General features: G+C 50.8%; 1 protein-coding gene across 1 annotated transcript; it reads left to right on the forward strand.

Moving 5' to 3' along the window:
• The first annotated feature begins 263 nt into the window (after window positions 1-263).
• Prdm12 (PR/SET domain 12) lies at window positions 264-15807 on the forward strand. Its single transcript, XM_021157084.1, has 5 exons — window positions 264-545; window positions 2396-2586; window positions 3979-4134; window positions 11994-12105; window positions 14075-15807. The coding sequence occupies exons 1-5, from the start codon at window positions 323-325 to the stop codon at window positions 14488-14490; spliced, it is 1098 nt and encodes a 365-aa protein (XP_021012743.1). The 5' UTR covers window positions 264-322; the 3' UTR covers window positions 14491-15807.
• The last annotated feature ends 6230 nt before the right edge of the window (window positions 15808-22037 follow it).

Raw genomic sequence — 22037 nt, forward strand, 5'->3', positions numbered from 1 at the left:
CTCTCTACAGCCACCCGCCGCCCACCCTTCCCGCACCCCTCCTTGTATCCACCCTTGTCTCCACCCGCGGACTTCCAGCCCTCCGTGCCGCCTCTGCCATCTCTGCAGATTTTGTGAATCTCCGGTTTGGTTCTCCCGTCTTCCCAGCCATCCCTTGCCACTCACTCCCCAGTGCACCCTCCTCCTGCTCCTCTTCCTTCTCCTCCCTCGTGTTGTGTCACCCTTCTCTCCTTTCATTCCTTTGACCCCTCTTCGTTGCCCACCTCTCCGGAGTCCACCTAGCCGTCCTTCGGCGGCGCCCGCGGCGAGCCCTCCGCCGCCCATGATGGGCTCTGTGCTCCCAGCTGAGGCCCTGGTGCTCAAAACAGGGCTGAAGGCTCCGGGGTTGGCGCTGGCAGAGGTCATCACCTCCGACATCCTGCACAGTTTCTTATATGGCCGATGGCGCAACGTGCTAGGCGAACAGCTGCTGGAAGACAAGAGTCACCACGCCAGCCCAAAGACGGCCTTCACGGCCGAGGTCCTGGCGCAGTCCTTCTCAGGAGGTGAGTGTGCCGTCGGGGCTCCTCTCCTTCGCTCTTCCTGGCTACCCCCAATTCTCAGGTTAGCGGCACGGGTCCAGGGGCTGGGGCTGCCGCTCCCAGCCAGGATGCGCTCTCCCTGATTAGCGCACCTCAGTTTTTACGTGGGTCCAACCTGGGTTGCAACGGCCTCACGGAAGCAGAGAAGAGGCACGTAGGAATGCAGGAGGCTCAGGGACCAGATCCCAACGACCGACCAGAGCGACCTACCTCGGTCAGCCCGGGCTCTCCTGTGTCGTCTCTCCCCACCCCATCCTCCAGCCTGGAGCTGGCGGTTTCCTGGCATTAAAAGCCTTACTGGGCGTGTAATAGCAGTTGACTCAAAAAGAAGGGGTTTTAAATTCATTTGGTTAACTTGGGCTTGACCCGCGAAAGTTCCCACTTAAACCACAAACTTTAAAAGACAGCCGGGGCCGGGGAAGGGGCGGAGGGCGGGCAGGCCGGAGAGAAAAAGCCGCAGAGAGCGAGGGAGAGAAAGAGCGAAGAAAGTTTCTTTTCTTTAAGATGTCTCAAGTTCTTATTCCTCATTCGTCACCCCGCAAACAATATCTTTCCCCAGCGCTGGCGTCTCTGAGCGACGCCCTCTCTTCCCCTTTAAGATCGCTGTTCCTCTCTTAATTTACCGTGAAGACTAATTCCACTTCCATTCACGCTATGTCAACCATCTAATCCTGCCTTTTTGTAAGGGGAATTCCTCGGCCCCTTTTAAACAAGTCCCCTCCGCATTGAGATACAATTTACTGCTACAGCTTTCTTCCAGGGCTAATGAATTTAGAATTAGCAATTTCTTTCGAATGGAGCCGAATGAATGCGATCACTTTAACAGCGTGACAAATTGCCGGCCGCTCCGCAATGGACACCGTTTAACCCCCCCTTTCAGCCGGCCGGCTCGCCGGGTATTTTCCCAGGTAGCTTAGAGGGGAACCTTGTAAGACATGGAGGCCGCCCCTGTGCGCCTCAACGCTCCCACCCCTGCCGCAGAGGCCCCACCGGGGATCCTCTCGGGGTTAGGGACCGCTGGTTCTTCCTCGCCCATTAAAACGACTTCAGAGCTCGCCTGATCCGGGTGCCGCCCTTTCTGGCACTCTAGAACTTGGGAGGAGAGAGGGATACTGGCGTGCCAGGGAAGATCAAGGGGGAGGTGTGTGTGTGTGTGTGTGTGTGTGTGTGTGTGTGTGTGTGTGTTGCCTCGGAGCTTAGTGGGTAGAAGCTAGTGTTTCTTTTGCGCGGGTGCCACCTTTCTAGCTAGGGATCTGTCCCCAGTGCTGATCAAGTCCGGGAGACACGCCATGAACTCAGAGTCACCGGCTGAAGAGCTAGGAACAAGACTGAGTGTCCCGGGTTGGACGATACCTCTTCACCAGACCCGGCCTCAGTTTCCCTTTCTATAAACACAAAGTGGTTTCAGTGGTTCCTAAGTTTTTCCGCGATGGAAGACCGGTGAAGTTGTGATGTTTGGAGAATTTGAGGAAAGACTTTGAAATGAGCTCTAAGAGCTGATGATATAGCTCGGCGGTGGCGGAGCGTTTCATGCGCAAGGGTTTAGGTTCGATCCCCAGTAACTCTCCGCCCACAAGAAAAATAAAAGAACCATCGTGCACCGCTTGCGTTTAGAGGGCACCGAGGGTCCTGGGTTGTAAAATGAGGTTGAACCTCTGCGCGTAGGCCTACAAAGCGCCACTGGAAAGATTTGCCACTGGAGAGAGTTGGGGCTGCTTGTGCTCGCAGGCGCGAAGCAGGGCAAGAGCGCATCCGGGATGGGAAGGGCAGGGCCATCTCTGCGCAATATGACCGGCTTCCTCTAATCCTTGCAGAGGTGCAGAAGCTATCTAGCCTGGTGCTGCCGGTGGAAGTGATTATCGCCCAGAGTTCCATCCCAGGCGAGGGCCTTGGCATCTTCTCCAAGACGTGGATCAAGGCAGGCACGGAGATGGGCCCCTTCACTGGCCGAGTCATTGCCCCAGAGCATGTGGATATCTGCAAAAACAACAACCTCATGTGGGAGGTAGGCGGGAGCTTTGGAAAGGGATTCCAGTTGGCATGTGGGTTGTATCCACTGGTGGCAGAAAGGAACCCTGTCTGGCCCCTGCCAGAGCTTCAGTTCTCCCTAGGAGCTGTAGATGCTGGAGTTTGTACATTTCCTGGGAGTAAGACTCCTAAGGCCTGGAGCTTTCTCTGCCAAAGGTTCTTTCTCTTTTACCTTTTTTGGATGTCCGAGTGATCTTGTTTCCAAGTCTCCCAAGCAAGGCTGTCAGCCATACGTGTACCACTTCGCTGAGATCCAGAGGGGTCCTGATGCACACAGGCTGGGAAGAAGCCATGCTCCTCACATTCTTCCCCTGGCTTTAGAGGCAAAGTTGGTCTCTGAGGCTGGCCTATGGTGAAGTGTGGCTGGAATGGAGGAGAGCAGAAGCCGAGTGTTTCTTAAGAATAGGTTTCTCCATCCCAGGCCTGATGGCATTCAAAATAACCATGGCTGACTGGGTGTTGAGTCAGCAGTCTGATTCCCCAGCCTGCAAACTGTGAGGTCAGACCCCCTCAGTTATTATTCTCACTTTGCAGGAGATGGATATCTGAAAGGCTTCCATCCCTGGCCTTTTGACGCTAGCCCACCTCTAGCAGTATCAGGTACAGGGATGCTGGCCCTGTGGTGGCTCTTCCCCACCGTTCTTCCCATGCAGACCCACAGTAACCAGATGCTACACCTACTTCTCCATCTTACTGCCTCTCCACTGCCACCCTAGCAGCCGCACCTGGCAGGGGCCCAGCGAGCTACGAGCTACGGTGCAGCTGTTTACAGGACCTGGATGAGGAGAGCAGAGAGATGACCCCAGCCCCTGCCTTCTCCCTATCCTGGACACCTGCGCCTAGTGGGTGTCTTCCAGCTGTTGCCCAGTCAGGAAGCTAGGATGTGGTTTGTCCTCTGAGGATCCTTAGCAGCTTCATGGAGGGGCTTAGGCCAGGACAAGAGACACCAGTGAGCTAGATTTGCCTCTCAAACTCTTGTGTCTCTCTCTGCGGCCCTGTGCTATCCTCTCCACTGCTCTACCTCAAAAATTTGCACCCTTAAGGACAGGTAGCCAAAGACCATGTTGCCTGTTTGGGGGTCTCTTAGAGAGCTTTTTCTTCTGGGGCTGGAGGGCCTGGTCACAGTGAGCCCATGGGTCCCTGAACGCTGACTCCCTATTGATCTTTTGCTTCAGACGAATCTCGGTCATCATCCCTCCCACCCCCGCCCCGCAACCTCCTTTCCCTGGACTGGAAGGCATAGCCGACAATAGCTTTATTGACTTCTCAGAGCTGTTGGGAGAAAGGAGAATGTCTGCAGATGAGTCTGGCTTGGGTCACACATGTGGCCTGGCCCTTCCTCACCCATCACTGCTCCACTCGTGCCTAGGTATTCAACGAGGATGGTACAGTACGGTACTTCATCGATGCCAGCCAGGAAGATCACCGAAGCTGGATGACCTACATCAAGTGTGCCCGGAATGAGCAGGAGCAGAACCTGGAGGTGGTCCAGATAGGCACGAGCATCTTCTACAAGGCCATAGAGGTATGTGATAGGAACGAATGGAGACACGGCATGGTGAGGAGAAGGATGTCAGTACTGGCCTAACTGGCTCTGCCTGGGTGTAGGGCTAAGGCTCAGGGGCCCTGACTGCCAGGAATATGCCCCGTATGGGAGACTTGCTGATACAGCTGAGCAAGGGCGAGGGTGAGGGCGGAGCTTACAAGTCAATGTTGTGGTGAATATCTCAGATGTAGAGGAGCGAGCGTGTGCAGGGGTTCAGAGGGCAGAAGAATATAGAGAACAGGACACCAAGTGGAAAGCGGCTGAGGACAGAGCTTGACTATGACAATGACCGTGTGTCCCCATGTTTAACTGCATGTCATGCCTCATTCTGAGGCCAATCCTGTGTGACTCAGAGCTCTGTCTCAGCAAATAACAGTTCACCGTGTTAGGCCTCTCACACAACTTCACAAGGAGGATCTTGAGTTTATCCACAGTTCATGGACATGAAAACCTGTCATTTCTTGAAGGCCTGGTGCTCTGAACCATCTCTATAGGGGAGTGCTAGCTGAGGAGAGGCTCGGGTCATGATGAGTGGGAGTCTTCTAAAGTGGGGAAAAGTGGAACCAGGGCCAGGGGCTGGGAAAGAAGGCAGGTCACCTGCCTGGCAAAGGAAGAAGGGGAAAGGCACTGGGGTGGGGCTGGTGAGCAATGATAAGCAGAGGGGCACATCACCAGAGGGCACAGCACAGCAGTGACCCTTGGTGTGCAGCTTGGCTATGTCTTACCCCAGACATGGGAAGTTGTCTAAATTCTGTGAGGAGGCATCAGAGCTCTCCTACCACATTTTTCTAGATCTCACACTTTTGTTGACTTGCAAGTCCCTTGGTTTCAGGATGGCTAGGGGTTTGGTTGCTCTTCAAGGTCAGAGAACAACTTCCTTTCTAGACACACTCCATTACCATCGATGACGCTGAGCCTGAAGTCTAGACCCTTCTGGGTATCTATTATGCCTGCTAATTTCTGGAACTGGAACCTTATTGTTCCAGAATGGCCAGACCCATAGACTTGAACAGAACTGATAGCCGAATAGCCTTTGCCTCTGCATTGTGTGGCCAGGACCTGGGTCAGCACCAGGAAAACCAGGGAGTAAAGAAGAAAGAAAGGCAGGCCGATGACAGGAGTTCTGAAATTCCAGGAGGGCTGAGGAATGTCAGGCAGAACCAGCATGACTCCTGAGACCATCTAACTGTACTGCCACCTCCTAGAATTGGCTTTTGGTGCAGCTGAACTCACCCATAGCAAAGTATGAGTTCTAACCCCTTTGGCTCCCTTACACACATTCAGACAGACAGACAGACAGACAGACAGACACACACACACACACAGAGACACAGACAAATACACCCCTTCACACCCCCATACACACACATATGTGCACATTTCCAGAGAACACACCTACACATATGTATATACACAAATACATATGCACACATATAACCTGTGTATACATACACATTCACACACAGACACGGACACACACACACACGGACATGGACACAGACATGGACATGACACAGACACAGGAGACTGGCCAAGGATTTCTATGCCATGTTAGCATTCACCTGGGACAGACAGGTGGCTTGAACCCCTTCATACTAGACATATCTGACTAGTGTAAGTCAAAGATAAATCAGGACAGGTGAACAACATTTATCCAGAAGTATGAATCCAGGGGGCAAGAATATTTCCAGGAAGGGATTAAATTTTGTATAATTAATTAGGGGAAAAGTTTATGTTTATCAGAAATTTAAGCTTATAACATTTTATAAACCTTTAAATTTTATTTTAGTCCCATTGGCCATATACCCACATCTATCTATTTATCACACATATGCTGTATCAAACACATGCCTCTTGCTGGGCACTGTACTGCTTAGAGTGAACCATCCTGCTAAGAAGGGGACAAAGAAACTCAAAACACTTACAAATTACTTTTCTTTCTTTGGTTTAAAACATTTTGTTGTACAAATTTAAGACAGTGTCTCACTTCTGTCCCCATATAGAGTTTCGTGATTTTGTACTTGTGGAATGTCCTACAGGAGCCATAGTGTATTCTTCCTACTGACAAGAGACATTCCCCCCCACCCCCATGTAACGGGCAAGTAATGGAATACTGTTATGAAATATAAACAGTGCTTGTGAGCAGCAGGAAGACCAAGAATCAGATCCTGGTAAAGGTCTCCATAGCGAGGTTCAGGCCAGCCAGGCTCACTGTGTAGCCCTGAAACTCACACGTAGACTAGCCTGGCCTCAAACTGACAGTGAGTTGCCTAGGTCAGCCTCCAGAGTGCTGGGATCAAAGGCATTTGCCAACATTCCCAGCCCCAAATTGCTTTTCATAAATGATATTGGGCACATTTTTTTCCATACCAGCAATTGTCTCAACCATGTTATCACAATGTCAGAACTCTACTTATATGTCCAGGTGTGACCAGACATATCTGCGATCACCTAGGCGGCTCCTGGGAAGTCTTGTCTAATCTGCTGTTTGGTCTGTGTGGGCTGAGGGGCTGTTAGCCAAGGAGAGGGGGCTTTGTGACAATCTGTTTACTTGGTCTTCCTGCTCACAAGCGAGTGCTATTTGTATTTCACCACAGTAACCCATTATTTGCCAAAACATTGTCTCTCTTCAGTAGGAAGAAGACACTAGGACATCCCACAAATACAAAATCATGAACTCTAAGTGGAGACAGAGGTGACAGTTCAGGAACTCAGACCAAAGCTGGAGTACCTGTTCCAAATTCTGCCTCCCAGGCGGAGGTGAGGAGGGCGAAGCCTTCTGACTTTGCATCTGCCTGGACACTCAGTCCCACCTCAGGTGCTTCAAATGGCATTTCTAGACAGCACGAAGCCCAACGCAGGTGGGGCCAATAAATATTGAATGAATAAACCCGAGCGATAGTGTGTCCACAGGGACCTACCTCTTTCAGGAAAGCAAAAGTGGCTCATGAAGAAGCAAATGATTTGGGCAAGAAACTGGCAAGAGGGGAAGCCTGGAGGAATCTGTTTTCACTATGTGCAGGAAGAAAATCCCCAGTCCGTTCCATTTCCGTTTTATTGTATCGTATTGGCAAATGGTTGCCCTGAAATGTGGGCTTTCCCATTTTCTCTTGTTCCAGGGCAGCTGAGCCCTTTATTTTTCCAAGAGCCTTACCTCTTTTCTCAGCTCTGAGGACAAGCACCATTTTCCTTTTGACCTTGCTCAATAGTGGCTCTGATGAGTACCACCATTGATGATCGACCCCATTAAATGTTGTACGCAGACATTATTATGACATCAGACATCTCTCACGTGCCGACACCACACTGGCAACATTTTCAAAGGTCTAAGCAACTCTGGTTTCGTAGTGGGACTGAGCCCAGGGCTTATTTACTTTTTAAAAATGGCTCTGCCAATTGAACCCATGGGCCTATACATACTGAATAGGTCCTGCGTGGCTGAGCTTTGCTGCATCTCTGTCCCCATTTTAATGATGAAGAAATGAAAGTTCAAGGTTCAGAGAGAGTCTGGAGCTGTGATTTGAACCCCAGCCTTCCTGCTCCAGAGCTTCATGGCTGTGTGCTGTGTGGCCTCCCTGGCCAGCATCTTCTTGTTGGGGCTCTATTAATTGGTGTGTCAGGACATCTGTCAGGCACAATGGAAACGGATGATCATCCAGATGACACAGAGATGCTTCTGTGTCACCCTGGGAAGGGGCAGGTGTCAGGGGCAGGCTGCCTCTCGGGAGCATGTTCAATGGAGTGTCATGAATTTGTATTAGGAAAGCAAACCTGAAAACCCCGTCACTGCCCTTCTGTCATTGGAACGGGGGCAGGATTCAAGTTAAGGCTGATCAGCACGTTAGGAGTTAGCCAGAGGTCCCAAGGCTTGGAGGCGGGAGTCAGGCAAGGCTGTTTCCCTCGGTTTGACAGAGTGGATTTTACGAACTGGGAATCAGTTCCTTTGGGGATTGCTTGGTTCATGGTATGTTCCAAACCAATCTCTGTTCCCAGAAACATGAATGAGCAGCTGATTCAGGCTCCCAGCCCTAGTGCAGAGAGCCTAGCCTGGACCAGAGCTGAACTCAGTAGGAACACAGCCTGGGAGGAGCCTGCAGGGGACTGTGACTGTTCAATGCACAGAGGTGGTCTCTGGACAGTACTTTCAGGATCTCAGAGAAGAGGGTGCAGGTTCTGGGGTCTTCTGTGCTCCAACACAGGCTTTTTGGTGGATGCAGGACATGCCCAGAGAGCATCAGTAACAACTGGGCATCCGGAGCTCCCCACTATTTACCACCTTACGCCTACGGGCTTTAGTTTTTAAGTTGAATAAAATTAATTTTAGTATCTATTAAGTGGATACCAGAGGAACAGGGGTTCCAGGCTCTGAAATTCAAAGAACTTGTAGTCCTGTTTCTTTGTAAGGGTGATGTGGGCCTCCCCCACTGCTCACAGACTCTAGCTGTCTGAGGCTGTTTTATCCCCAGTTCCAGTACATTCTAATTTGTAGGCTTCCCTATCTGAAAAGTCTTGCTTGTTGTCACACTTGCATTTCCAGATATATAGATGTGATACATGCTCATTTTTAAAGTAGATAGAAGTCACCTAGTCTCTCCATAGTGACCTTTAAAGCCTAAATCAGCATTTTTGTTCAAAGTATCAATATGACATGTTTTGGGGGGAAACACACAGAGGGAGGCAGAGACAATGGCTGGGCACTCAGGGCAGAAGAGAAAGAACTTTTTCATTACTTACCCTGCGGCACAGTAACCTTTATGCCCATGAAGTTTAATGCTTAAATTGAGTCAAACTGATTTTAGTATTTGTTTATTAGATTTAAATAACATTTGATATTTAGGTGAAGATCTTGAACTTCCTATACCCTCCTGGGGAGTTCTAACTCCCCAGTGCTGGGATTACAGGTGCAGGGCCCTACATCTGGCTTACATGGAGCTGAAGACCAAACCCAGAACTTTACACACTCCGAAAGCCTGTGCTTCACGGGCGTGGAAGGCAAAGGCCAGGGTAACCACGGACGTTCATGCTGCCCGAGGCCCTGGGCTTTACTGCAGTGATTCAGTGTGCCCAGATCACTGCTAGTTCCTCCGGAGCACCTCCAAGTCAGGGAAACAGCAGCAATTCCACGGCTTCAGTGCCCAGCGCTTTGTGCTTGTGGCCCCTGTGACCCAACAGCTCTCAGGGAGGCCTGTGAAAGAGGGACTGTTCTGTTTTATGAGTCAAAGAGCAAAGGGACACAAGTACTTGCTTGGCAGGCACAGAGTCTGAGTGTCCCCTCCAATGTCCTGCGCCAGGGCTCAGTGTGTGTGTGTGGGGGGGGGATGGGGGGCTCTGTAGCTCATCTCCTACAAGGTATGTGCACATGGCCTAGAGGCTGCTTCAAGAGACATGCTTAGAGACTTCTAAGGTCACACCTAAGGACCCTGTAACACAAGCTCCATCTTGTACAGTGGCCTCTCTCCCAATCCATATTTCGAAAACAAACAAACAAGCCCTGGATCAATATCTTAAATATTTGGACTCTGTCATCTTCTCTGAGGCTCTCACGGGCCCTTTTCTTCTCTCCTCCGCTTCAAGGAGAGGCCTCCAGCTCTGACCCTCTGGTCTCTTGGGCGGTGACCATGACTGTGAAGGAGAGGCCGGAGGATTTTGTCTAGCTCTGGTGCCAGGTTCTAAGCTGCCTGCTGCCTTGGAGACACTGCCTCATTTTGCTTGTTTATGAATTGTGCTTATGTTTCATATTTAACCTCCCCAATGGGACTGATCACGCACACACACACACACACACACACACACACACACACACACCTGTGCTCCTATGATGCTAAAGGCTAAGGGTTAGTGTGAAAGAGACATGATGAGGCTAGGCTGCTCGCCACAGGGGAGCCGCAGCCAGGATATCTGCAGTTCCCTGCCCCGCACTCCTTGCTCTCCTTTCAGAGCCTGGTGGATAGAGGCGAGGCAGGCCTTCTGGGCTATCTCCATGGAAGGTGGACCCAAGGTTCTCAGGCACACACAAAGGGAAGAAACTCTACCTGACCACTCCTCTGGGGTGGCTCCAGATAGCCATGGGTGGTGATTTTTCTTTGTACATATGTATGTGTATATGCTCGTGTTGTGTATGATGTGTGTGTACGAGTGTGTGCAGACCAGACACCAATCTCAGGTGCTGTTGTTCGGAAACCTTGTTCTTTGAGACTGCTCTCTGGCTGGCTTAGGGCTTGGCAATTAGTCTGGACTGATTAGCCAGCAAAGTCCAGGGATCTGTCTCGACTTTCCCGGCATGGGGATTACAAGTGTGCATCATCAAGCCTACACTTTTCATGTGAGCTTTGGAGCGCAACCTAATAAGCTTATGCTTCCAAGGCAGGTACTTACAAAACGAGCTGTCTCCCCACTCTCATATGATCCCCTGTGCTTCAGCTAAAAGAGAATCTCACAGAGAAATGAGACAGCTGTTGTCAGGCCTTGTCCGAGTTTCACTGGGCACCTCACCGAGGGACCTACAGGGACTGTGGCCTCAGGGCTGTTCTCTTCTCTTTGTCCTACCTGGCGGGGTCCAGAGAGCAGGCTTCTCAGCTCCCTTCGATCACCACCACCAAACTCTCTTGATCAGAAGCTGTCTTGGTTGAGAGCAGCCAAGCCTCCAGCCTGGCCATAGGATCTGGGCTTCTGGTGGTTGCTGGGATTTGAACTCAGGACCTCCAGAAGAGTAGTCAGTGGTCTTAACTGCTGAGCCATCTCTCCAGCCCGGCTCTGGGCTTCTTGATGTTGCACCTAGGACACAGCGAAGCATTCCGTTGAATGCTGGTTTTGGTGTTTCCAGAGGTGGTATTTGCCAATCGCAAGGTTTCCTGCTTAGCACTTGCCCTGTGGTACATGAAGCCCCGCAGAGAGCCCTGTGCTGTGTGACTCCATGCTGCCTGTGGGCACTTGAGATAAAAGCTGTTTCTAGAACATTATCAGGCAGGGTGTAGCCATAGGGTACCCCACAGCCCACACTCCTTAGAAACATCTGGCTCTGCCCTAGGGCTCTGAGTGCTGACTGACTCTAATTCCCTGGATTAAAAATGGAGGGGGGGAGGGAATTCTAGATGTTTTTATCTCCTGTTACTGCTATTTGTGGAGCTTTCCCCCTTCTTTTTTGAGAAGAGGTCTTTTTTTTCTTTTTAAGATTTATTTGTTTATTATTTGTAAGTATATTGTAGCTGTCTTCAGACACTCCTGAAGAGGGAGTCAGATCTCCTTACGGATGGTTGTGAGCCACCATGTGGTTGCTGGGATTTGAACTCAGGACCTTTGGAAATGCAGTCCGGTGCTCTTACCCGCTGAGCCATCTCACCAGCCCCCTTGAGACAAAGTCTTATGAATTCCAGGTTGGTCTCCAACTGGCTATATAGCCAAGAATGACCTTGAACTTCTGGTGGTCCTGCCTCTACCTCTGAGTGCGGGGACGACAGTGACTACAGTGATTACAGTTTTATGCAGAGCTGGGGATCTAGTCCAGGCCTCTGCTTATGCTAAGCATGCGTTCTACAGCTGCGCTACTCCCCTCCCCACACCCGACCCACACGGCCTGAGCTCTTTTTCTTTTGTTTTCTTGGATATTTTTGTGAAACTGGACAGAAATGATGAGATGACCTGGGTTACGAGAGAGGAAGAGAGGGGACAATGTCCTGGGGCCTTCAATGTCTACACAGTTTCCCTGGGATAGGTCAGTTAGATCATGCCAGCTTTGGCTCTCTCAGGCCCGGGTGTGGTGCAGAAATGTGCAGAGAAACCCCTTGCCTCCTGCCAGCAGCTGCCACCCCCCTGACCTCTTCCTGCCTCTCTTCCTGCAGATGATCCCTCCAGACCAGGAGCTGCTGGTGTGGTATGGAAATTCCCACAACACCTTCCTGGGCATCCCAGGTGTGCCAGGCCTGGAGGAGGAACAGAAGAAAAACAAGCATGGTAGGTATTCAGTATTCGCCAGGAGGTCCTAGTGACAAAGATCCAAGGAAGGGAGAGCTAGGCGACAGGATACCTCCTAGCCTTGGGAACCCTTCTTCAACATCCAGCAGTACTGTGCACTGGGAGCTGCTGGTCAAACAGAAGACCACTGCCCCCAGGGCAGCCAGCATGGGCTGAGCATGGGGGAAGGCAGGCAGGCTTGCTTTCTGGACCTGTTAGGTTGTCTTCAGGCAGATGAGGAAACCCTAGATTGGTGACACGTGTGGCCCGAGAGCTGGGCAGGACAGCAGGGACACACATTGATGTCTAGTTCAGCTGCATGAGGCTGAGACTGGCTTTGTGCCTCAGCTTCCTCATCTGTAAAGAGAAGGCATGGGGTGAGGGCTTCTCTATGCCCACTTCCAGCTCTGTCCAGGTCCTTGTATAGGGCCTAGCATCAATCAGCTGCATAAGCATGGTTTGTATTCTGAACAGAGGGAGAGTAGAATGAGCCGGTGTGTCCTGAGACAGGGCTTATTATACAGAAGCTACTGGCTCAAGACCAATGTCCTGTTGAGTCTAGAGATAACTGGACTCTTCTCTCCCCCCCTGCCCCCCGTCTGAAATGAAGCCTTTGATGAGTGTCACCCCCCCAGACCCTACAAAATCCTTGTGACTTTTTTTAAAGGCAGGGTGTCTCACAGGTCCCAGGCTGGCCTCCAAACTCATTAGATAGCTAAAGATGACCTTGAACTTCTGATTCTCCTCCCTCTGCCCCTAATGTTGGGATTACAAGAGTGTGTCATTATGTCTGATTGTTTACTTTTAAATGATTTATTTGTTTTTATTTTATGTGCATTGATACATGCATGTCTGTGGGAAGGTATCAGAGCTCCTGGAACTGGAGTTACACGCAATGATGAGCTGCCATGTGGGTGCTGGGAATTGAACCTGGATCCTCTGTAAGAGCAGGCAGTGCTCTCAACCACTGAGCCATCTCTCTGGCCCATTTATTTATTTTTAAGAGAAGCAAGCCGGGCAATGGTGGTCACGCCTTTAATCTTAGCATTCTGGAGGCAGATGCAGGTGGAATTCTGGGGTTGAGCCCAGTCTGGTCTACAGAGTTAGTTTCAGGAGCCAGGACTATACTGGGAAACCAGGTCTCAAAACAGAAAGAGGGAAAAGGAAAGGAAAGGAAAGGAAAGGAAAGGAAAGGAAAGGAAAGGAAAGGAAAGGAAAGGAAAGGAAAGGAAGGGGCCTGAGGCTCAATGTTTACCGACACACCCCTTCTCTGAATGCCCCTGTCTCCATTTTCAAGGAGAAAATGGACATAGTTTCCAGGTACGCTGAATACTCAGCCAATATTTGTGAGGTGAGAGATGAGAGAGCTTTTTAGGGGCGTCATAGTTGTTATCCTTTGTGGATGGCTTTTAGGACCCAGGCAATTCTCACACCAAGGCAAAGCGACCAGTACAGAAGAAATCTTCTAGTGACTGCAATTTTTCTGACTGAACTTGCAAAATCTCGCTAGCCTCTAGTGGTTCTACAAGACCATGTTTTTTTGTTTTAACTTTATTTTACTCTTACATTTTACTTATTTGTGTGTACATATAGGCATGCATGCCACGGTGAGCACGTGGAGGTCAGAGGACACTAGTGGGAGTCAGTTCTGTCCTTAACCATGTGTGTCCAGGGAATCCAGTTTGGGTCATCAGGCTTGGTGGCAAATGAATGCCTTTAGCCTAGCCACCCCTTCCCCCCTTTCCCGAAGTGCTGGGCCACTATGCCTGGACTGCCTCCCATCTTTCGGATGAGATGGCTAAGGTTTCCTGGGGCCACCAAATCTTCCCAGCCTGGGGACCCGCTGTAGATCACAGCCATGACCCGCTGCGCCCTTGGAGCTGTGTGTCTCACGGCGTGGGTGCTAACCGGGCTGCTTTCTTTCCCTCCCGCCCGCTCCGTGGGTCCCGCGTTCTGCCCGCGCGGCCAGAGGACTTCCACCCAGCGGACTCCGCGACCGGCACCGCGGGCCGCATGCGCTGCGTCATCTGCCACCGCGGCTTCAACTCGCGCAGCAACCTGCGCTCGCACATGCGTATCCACACGCTGGACAAGCCCTTCGTGTGCCGCTTCTGCAACCGCCGCTTCAGCCAGTCGTCCACGCTGCGCAACCACGTGCGCCTGCACACGGGCGAGCGTCCCTACAAGTGCCAGGTGTGCCAGAGCGCCTACTCCCAGCTGGCCGGCCTACGCGCGCACCAGAAGAGCGCGCGCCACCGGCCGCCCAGCACCGCGCTGCAGGCGCACTCGCCCGCGCTACCCGCGCCCCACGCTCACGCGCCCGCGCTTGCCGCCGCCGCCGCTGCCGCCGCCGCGGCGCACCACCTGCCGGCCATGGTGCTGTGAGCGCCGCGCACGCGCCCCACGCGCACGCGCCTCCCCGCCGCCGCCGCGACGGACCCGACCCCCCGCGCTGCGCGCCGCCGAGGCGCCGGCTCCCCGGAACCCACTCCTGATCCGTCTCGCAGAGGAGGACGCCGAGGGGCGACGTCCCCTTTGCCCAGGCCACCCGGCTGGTGTGGCTGCTACGCTGTCCTCTCTTCTTGAGAGTCGGTCCCCACGCCCGGCCCCATCTCGGAGTGGCTCTCCTGCAGGGCCGCGTCCCCACGCGGACATCTCTGTCCTAGATGACAGGAGAAGGGGAACAGACGATCTCCAAAGAGAGCTGAGTAGTTGGGAGTGGAAGAGAGAGCTACCTCCTTGGCCCAGAGTGGGCCCGGGGAGGGCGGTGCTTATCTCTGCCTCCTGGGAATGGTGTCTTGATGTGTCGCGAGTGGAGGGAATGCCGTTGACCCTTGGCTGTGATTGGAGCCCTAAGGTGATTAGCACAGACCTGGAGAGACCTGATCATTCGGGGCCCTGCTTTCCTGCAGGCTACTTTCCCTAGCCTCCAGCTCCCAGGGAAGGACAAGACGCCAATATATTTTTTGAAGTGTGCTGGGCAGGTTGAGAGTGGAGTCACAGAGACATTTACCATAGCCCGTGGGCAAGACCCTGACCCTTTTGGGACTTCAGTTTCCCCATCTATAGAACGCAGGAATTAGACCAGTGCTCCCTCTCCTAAATCTCTCCTGTCTTCTGAGCTTAGGAATGGAGAGGCACTCTCACTTCCACCCTACTAAGTCCCCAAACAAGAGAACGAGCGACCATACAGGGCTGTCTGGAGCCGAGGTTGGCTTCTCCGCCCAGAAAGTTTGTCTGAGGTGCGCGGAGGGGGGCCCCCGGGTTTCTTCCCCACGAGCTCACATTCCCACGCACTCCTGCCCACACCCTTCCCTGATCTGTCCGTGGGCGCCCTCTGGTGTCATCTCAAACCTTGTCATTTACCAGAATTCTCGTCCCCTCCAACACACACACACACACACACACACACACACACACACACTCCATCCAAACACCAGGGCGTTTGTAATAATAATTAAAAAAAAAACACACACACACAAAACTATAATAATATTAACAAAAAGTATAACATGTATAGAGTTTTCAAGAAAGTGTGTTCTACTCCCAGAAAACGGTCACTTTAACTTTGTAAATGTTTATCTAAGATGATATTTACGAAACTGTGATATATATTATTTGATTGTATATGTAAACTGTAAATACATTTGTACTTCTCTTGTATTCTAAAATAAAAATTACTTGGAACATGTATCACTTGGCCCCTACCCGGGTGCAAGGTCCAAATGTCTCAGACATTTGGAAACAGTGGAGACGTTTGGAAATGGCTAGAGGGGTTGTTCCACTGACTACTGCTAAAATTCACTGTTGTACCTTCGGTAACGAAAAGCTGCTGTTCTCCAAGAAAAGCCACAGTGCAGAGTGACTGGGAACAGTGAAGGAGCAGGACAGAGTTCTTGTAGTTTAGCCAGCTGCAGTGTGGGGTCCCTCCAGTACAATTTACCCACCTACACATGGCTTAGGAGTTGTTTGTTCTCATAACCAACTTGGGTTGGTTTAAGGGGGCAGCGGTGGGCCAGACGGATCACCAGGAGTCCTGGACCTCCTAAGTAGTCTGCCACATCCATTTTCAGGCTTTGGGTCTTAGTTTCTTTTCCTGTACTGTGACACATTGGCAGAAACAACTTAAAGGAAAAAGGGTTTATTTTGGTTCAAAGTACAGTACATATGGTGGGGGAATTAAAACAGCAGCGGCCCCAACCCCCTGCTCACACCACAGTCACAGCAAGAACAGTGAATGGAGACACACGTTGCTCAGTCCCTTTTCTCCATCCAGGATCCCGGTCAGGGAATGGAGTGATCCACAGTGAGCTAGTCCCTCTACCTCCATTAATGTAACCATGGTAACCCCCCCCCATATGCATGCTCAGATGCCCCTCTCCCCGGTGATTCTAGATCCTGTGAGGTTGACATCACTAACCATTACACCTACCTTTGTGAAGACCAAGGAGTAGGAAGGACAGGGTGAGGCCAGTGCGAGTTCAGGGCTGGATAAGGTTAGGCCTGTTACTCTCCTCAAGGACTTCTGGGTCAGTCAGATGTGTGGGCTGTAGTGTGTAGGTTCACACCTGTGTCCCAGCCTTTCTCAGACATAGTGGGACATGTGTCCTCACCAGCCTTGCACTTGTGCACCTGGGAATTCACACTTGTCATAGAAGCCATCCCTCTTTGGAAGTTCCCAGTGTGGCATGCATGGCCAAAGAAAGACCCTTATACTTTGGGAGTCATGGCACAGAGGGGCAGCTGGCAAGTTAGCTTGCAGGTCCCATGACTTTTCTCTGGGACTCCTCCCTCCTAAGCCTTTCCCTCCTTCGTATAGAAGGAAGCATTTTCTTTATTGTTTTTTGTTGTTTTTAGACAGTCTCCCTGTGTAGCTCTGGGTGTCCTAGAACTCGCTATCACCGAGTATTGTCTGTCTCTACTGCCAGAGTGCTCGAATTAAAGATGTGTGCCACCATGCCTGGCTAAAAGGAAGCATTTTACTGAGGCTTACTGACAGTTGGAGAGGGTTCTTCACGATCGTCATGATGGGAAGCAGACAGGTGTGGTGTTAGAGCAAGAGCTGAGAGCTTTATAGCCTGATCCACCAGCAGCAAAAGGGACACTGGGCCTGGCGTGGGCTTTGGAAGCTTCAAAGTTCACTCCCAGTGACACACCTCCTCCAACAAAGTCACACTCCCTATCCTTCCCACACAGCTCATCAGCTGCGGACTAAGCATCCAAATCTGTGAGTGTGTGGAGAGAGGGAGGTTCTCCTTCAGACCGCCACCTCCGGATGCCAGAATGCTTTACATTACTTTGTTTCTTTTCTAGTTTTTGAGATGGGCTCTTCTATATATCCCATGCTGGTCTTAAACTCACTATGTTGCTCAGGCTGGCTTTGAACACAAAGCAATCCTGCTGCCTCAGCTTTCTTGCATACTGAGATGACTGTCATATGTCACTATGTACAGCAAGTTCTTTCTGGAGGACCAGATGTTAGTCAGGTAAATCTTTCCTCCTCCTCTTTTTCCTCTTCCTCTGCTCATTTTCATAACAATAGGGATCAAGCCTCCTCAGGCATCACACACACTAGGAATAGTTTTAACCACTCCAAGGCTGACCTGTTTCTTCTCAGGAATCCATAACAGAGAATTCTAGACAGAGGGCAATGGTCTGAGTTTGAAACCCTACTCAGCCATTTACTGTGTGATCTTGGGCAATGAACTAACATCTCTGTGCCTTGGCCTTCTCAGATGGAACGTTGGGGGATACTTAGCTCTAAGGATGTCACAGGGTAGCAGGTATAAACAAATACAGTATACAAGTGTGTGCCTGGAACATAGTAAGTGCTCAGTAAATACAAGGATGTCTTTGGTAGGTGAGTGTGGTTATAGCTTTTGCCACTATCAAGACCTGCACCAGCAGCAGCACCAGCACCACCACCAGCAGCTCCAACAGCACCAGCAGCAGGAGCAGCAGCAGCAGCACCAGCAGTCGCCGCCGCAGCAGCACTATCACCAGCAGCAGCAGCAGCACTACCACCACCACCACCACCAGCAGCAGCACCAGCAGCAGCAGCACCAGCACCAGCACCAGCACCAGCCGCAGCAGCAGCACCAGCAGCACTACCACCAGCAGCAGCACCAGCAGCAGCTGCACCAGCAGCAGCAGCACCAGCACCAGCAGCAGCACCAGCAGCACCAGCAGCACCACCAGCAGCAGCAGCTGCCCCAGCACCAGCAGCAGCACTACCAGGGCAGTAGCAGCACCAGCAGCACCAGCACCAGCAGCAGCAGCAGCCACACCACCACCAGCAGCAGCACCACCAGCAGCAGCACCAGCAGTACCAGCACCACTACCAGCAGCAGCAGCAGCAGCAGCAGCAGCAGCAGCAGCAGCAGCAGCAGCAGCAATGCCACTCCAGTACATTCCTCAGAAATGTCAATTCCTCTTGTCTTCAAACCTTTCCTGTATTCTACTCGAAGATCTCCTGAGCTAGGAGAACAGATACCTTGAGTATGCCTTGGAGCTGGCCTGCTGAGACCTGAGTCTGTGCATGGGTGGAGAAAGTTTTCGACAGTTGCTGGCAACAAGTTGCCATGCCTGACTGCTTCCTTACATCATGGCCATCTCAGGGGAGTCTGGCTTCTTCCATGTTTGTGAGCTTCAGAAGCAAGTGTTCCAGGATGGCAGGGGAAGCCACGGGGGGGGGGGGGCTGTCCTGACTGGGCTTTGGTTGCACACAGGCACTTCTGGCATATGCCTCTATGGAGAGGCGTCTTCAGGTCCAGCACATGCAAGGGAAGAGATTGAAGAACTCTGAACTGTGAGATGCTCATGATCCTGCTGAAATAACACTTGGGAGACCTAAGAGGAGGCTGAGATGGCTCCATGGGGAAGGAGGCTGTGCGCAAGCTGACGGCTTCAGTGCAATCCCCAGGATACACCAGACGGCAGGCAGGAGAGCTCGATTCCCTGGTGAAGTGGAAACTTCTAGTTCTTTGGAAAGCTTATGCTGAATGATGGTTTGCTGGTGCACACAGGTGGAAGGATGTCTTGCTAAAGCAAACACATGAAAGACTGTTTTTCTGAAGCAGACACAGGTGAAAGGATGTTTGGATATGGCAGACACGTGAAAGGACTCTTGATGAAGGAGTATAAATATGACCTCACAGACGGAGGCAAGCACTGAGCTTTGGTTTGGTTTGCTCTGCCTCTCTATTCTTTGCTAAAGGTGAGTGTGTATTGGTTCGCCTTACATAATGTCGTTGAGAGAAACTTGCCCAAGAACTTCTTGTGAAGTTCCTGTGGCAGCTTGCTGATTCTGTGGCCTCACCTCAGGCAGGTTGGTGAGCCTGGTGGTTTCTTCAGGATTGAAGCTGCCTGGTGTCTGCTTGCTGAAAGGACTGGACTGTAGCTGCTGGTTCGTGCCTGGTGTCTGCCTGCCTAGAGGACTGGTCTGAGCTGCTAAGTTGTGTTTGTTGTTTGCTACGGGACTGAACTGCTGCCCAAGAAGATTGAGTTCACTCCCAAAGAACTATTGCTGAGCAGGTCCACTTTCCCATATCCTAATAACTTTTCTCTTCTACTTCCTCTGCTGGGTGATGGGCTAGAGGAAAAATTGAACCCCCTATTAAAAGTTGGTTGCAAAAAATTTATGCCTACAGCCTGGTCATCCTCTGACCTCTGCACACATGTGCCATGGTACATGCAAATCTGCAAACACACATGGGGGCTGTTTCAAATGTTTGTAAAGAAGTACTACTCCAGTGTGTATCCCTGGGTACATCTCTGTACACCTCTGCTTGGAAAATGAAACCAGTCTTTTGTGATTTCATTGACCACCAAGCAAAGTCAGGGTGTGGATGAGAATCTGTTTACAGAGCCCCAAGATCCAGCTCCCAAGGCCCTCTTTTCACACTTCTTCAGATGTTCTTGTTGGCCGTTCTCGCACGGAACCCACCTGTCCACTCATCCCAACACCTCCCTTCAAGGTTCACTCAGATGCCCCTTTATCCAGTGAGGCTTCTCTGGGCCTCCCTCGCCACTCCTCCTATTATCTCAGAACATCTCAGTGCCCTGATTGCTGAGGTAGCAACAGGCCCAGTTTTGTGGTCCTCAGAGCACCTGATAACTGCCTAATGAATATGTTTATTCATTTAGCAATTATTGCTTTCCCCTTGCTGCCATCAGAGTTGTGCCAAAGTGGAGACCCTGGTGCATTCAAGATTCAGCATACTTTGAATCTCACCACTCAGGAGACAGAGGGTGGCAGATTTCTGAGATTGAGGCCAGCCTGATCTACAGAGTGAGTTGCAGGATAGTCAGCTATATACAAAGAAATGTTGCATCAAAAACCATATATATGTATATATTTATGTGTATATGTGTGTGTGTGTGCCTCACTTGTAATCCAGACATCACCATGACCGAGGAAAGCATTGCTGCTGGGGATGTAATGGACATCAGTACTACTATATGCTGGGCAGTGGTGGCACGCCTTTAATCCCAGCACTTGGGGGGCAGAGGCAGGTGGATTTCTGAGTTCAAGGCCAGCCTGGTCTACAGAGTGAGTTCCAGGACAGCCAGGGCTACACAGAGAAACCCTGTCTCAAAAAACCAATATATATATATATATATACATGACTTGCTACAGACCGGCCTCATCCACAACACGTCAGGCATGTGGCATACAAGAAGTTGCCAAAGCCTTAGACAAGTGCTGTGCCCGTCTGTGTAGAAGTTAAGTCCAGTTCTTCCTCCCAGCCCCACGCTCCCAGAAATAAGACTCAGACTTAAAATATATTTACAAATACCTTGACCATATAGCTAGGCTGTACTCTTACTAGATCATAACCCAAACTAACCCAGTTATTGTAACCTACATTCTGCCACATGGCTGATTACCTGTGCTCGGGGATGGACATATCTTCCCAGGCTAATCCTCCCGGCCTGGCTCCATCCCAGAATTCTTTCTGCCTCACAGATATCCCACTTTCTATTTTAACCTTTCCTATAGGCCATAGGTTTTTAAATTGACAGATGGATCCATACAATGCATAAAATACTCTCTCTACACATCTGTGTGTTTGCATCTGATTGTAATGAACCCATGTATGTCAAGTTGGTAGGGGAACTTTGTGCTGAGCACCAAAGTGGCCTAATTAGGGTTGATGAAAATAAGAAATTAGGGAAATGTGTTGGCCTCTGTAAAACCAATTGAGAGGAGAAGCCACATAAAGTGGGGAGGCTATGAGCTAGCTCATCAGGGAAGGGGGCAAGCTCAAGCATGCAGTTGTGTGTAGTAGGATATCATTAAAGAGTACTTCAAATGCAAGAAATGCATAAATCAATTTGTTATCTAAACAAAACAGAACAAGGCAAAAATGTATTGAAGACTGTTTCAAGGGTGCCTAACATTTATTTTAATAAAGTGAGACAGTCAGAGATGAAAATGACTATAAAGAAGAAAGAAATAACTATGTGGGAGTGGTGCACCTTTAATCCCTTCCCTCCCCAGTTTGCTTTTTGGTCATGATGTTTCATCACAGGAATAGAAAACCTTACTAAACAAGTTGGTACCTGGAGTGGGGTATTGCTGTGACTGACCTGACCTTGTTTTTGGGAGGACTGTGGAAGGGCTTTGGAACTTTGGGCTAGAAGAACCATTGATTCTCGAGAGCTCTGTGGAATGTTCTGTGGGAGCTTGGAAGGTAAGAATGTTGAGAGCAGTGTGAAGAATGGAGCCCTGGCTTGAAAAGTTTCAAAAGGAACTTTGAAGACTATTGGGGCCATTTGTCATTGTAAATGAAGAGTCTGTGACTCTGGTTAGCCTGTGATTAACAAGATACTAGAGGCCGGGCGTGGTGGCGCACGCCTTTAATCCCAGCACTCGGGAGGCAGAGGCAGGCGGATTTCTGAGTTCGAGGCCAGCCTGGTCTACAAAGTGA

Source organism: Mus caroli, chromosome 2 (genome assembly GCF_900094665.2).
Source record: "Mus caroli chromosome 2, CAROLI_EIJ_v1.1, whole genome shotgun sequence".
NCBI classification, from domain to species: domain Eukaryota; kingdom Metazoa; phylum Chordata; class Mammalia; order Rodentia; family Muridae; genus Mus; species Mus caroli.

What these genes read in the sequence shown, in the direction of transcription:
- Prdm12 (XM_021157084.1), top strand. Translation starts at nt 323, where the DNA reads ATGATGGGCTCTGTGCTCCCAGCTGAGGCCCTGGTGCTCAAAACAGGG. An exon ending in GGCGCAGTCCTTCTCAGGAG is followed by an intron (nt 546 to 2,395) that starts GTGAGTGTGCCG and finishes TAATCCTTGCAG; the next exon opens with AGGTGCAGAAGCTATCTAGC. An exon ending in TCTTCTACAAGGCCATAGAG is followed by an intron (nt 4,135 to 11,993) that starts GTATGTGATAGG and finishes CTCTTCCTGCAG; the next exon opens with ATGATCCCTCCAGACCAGGA.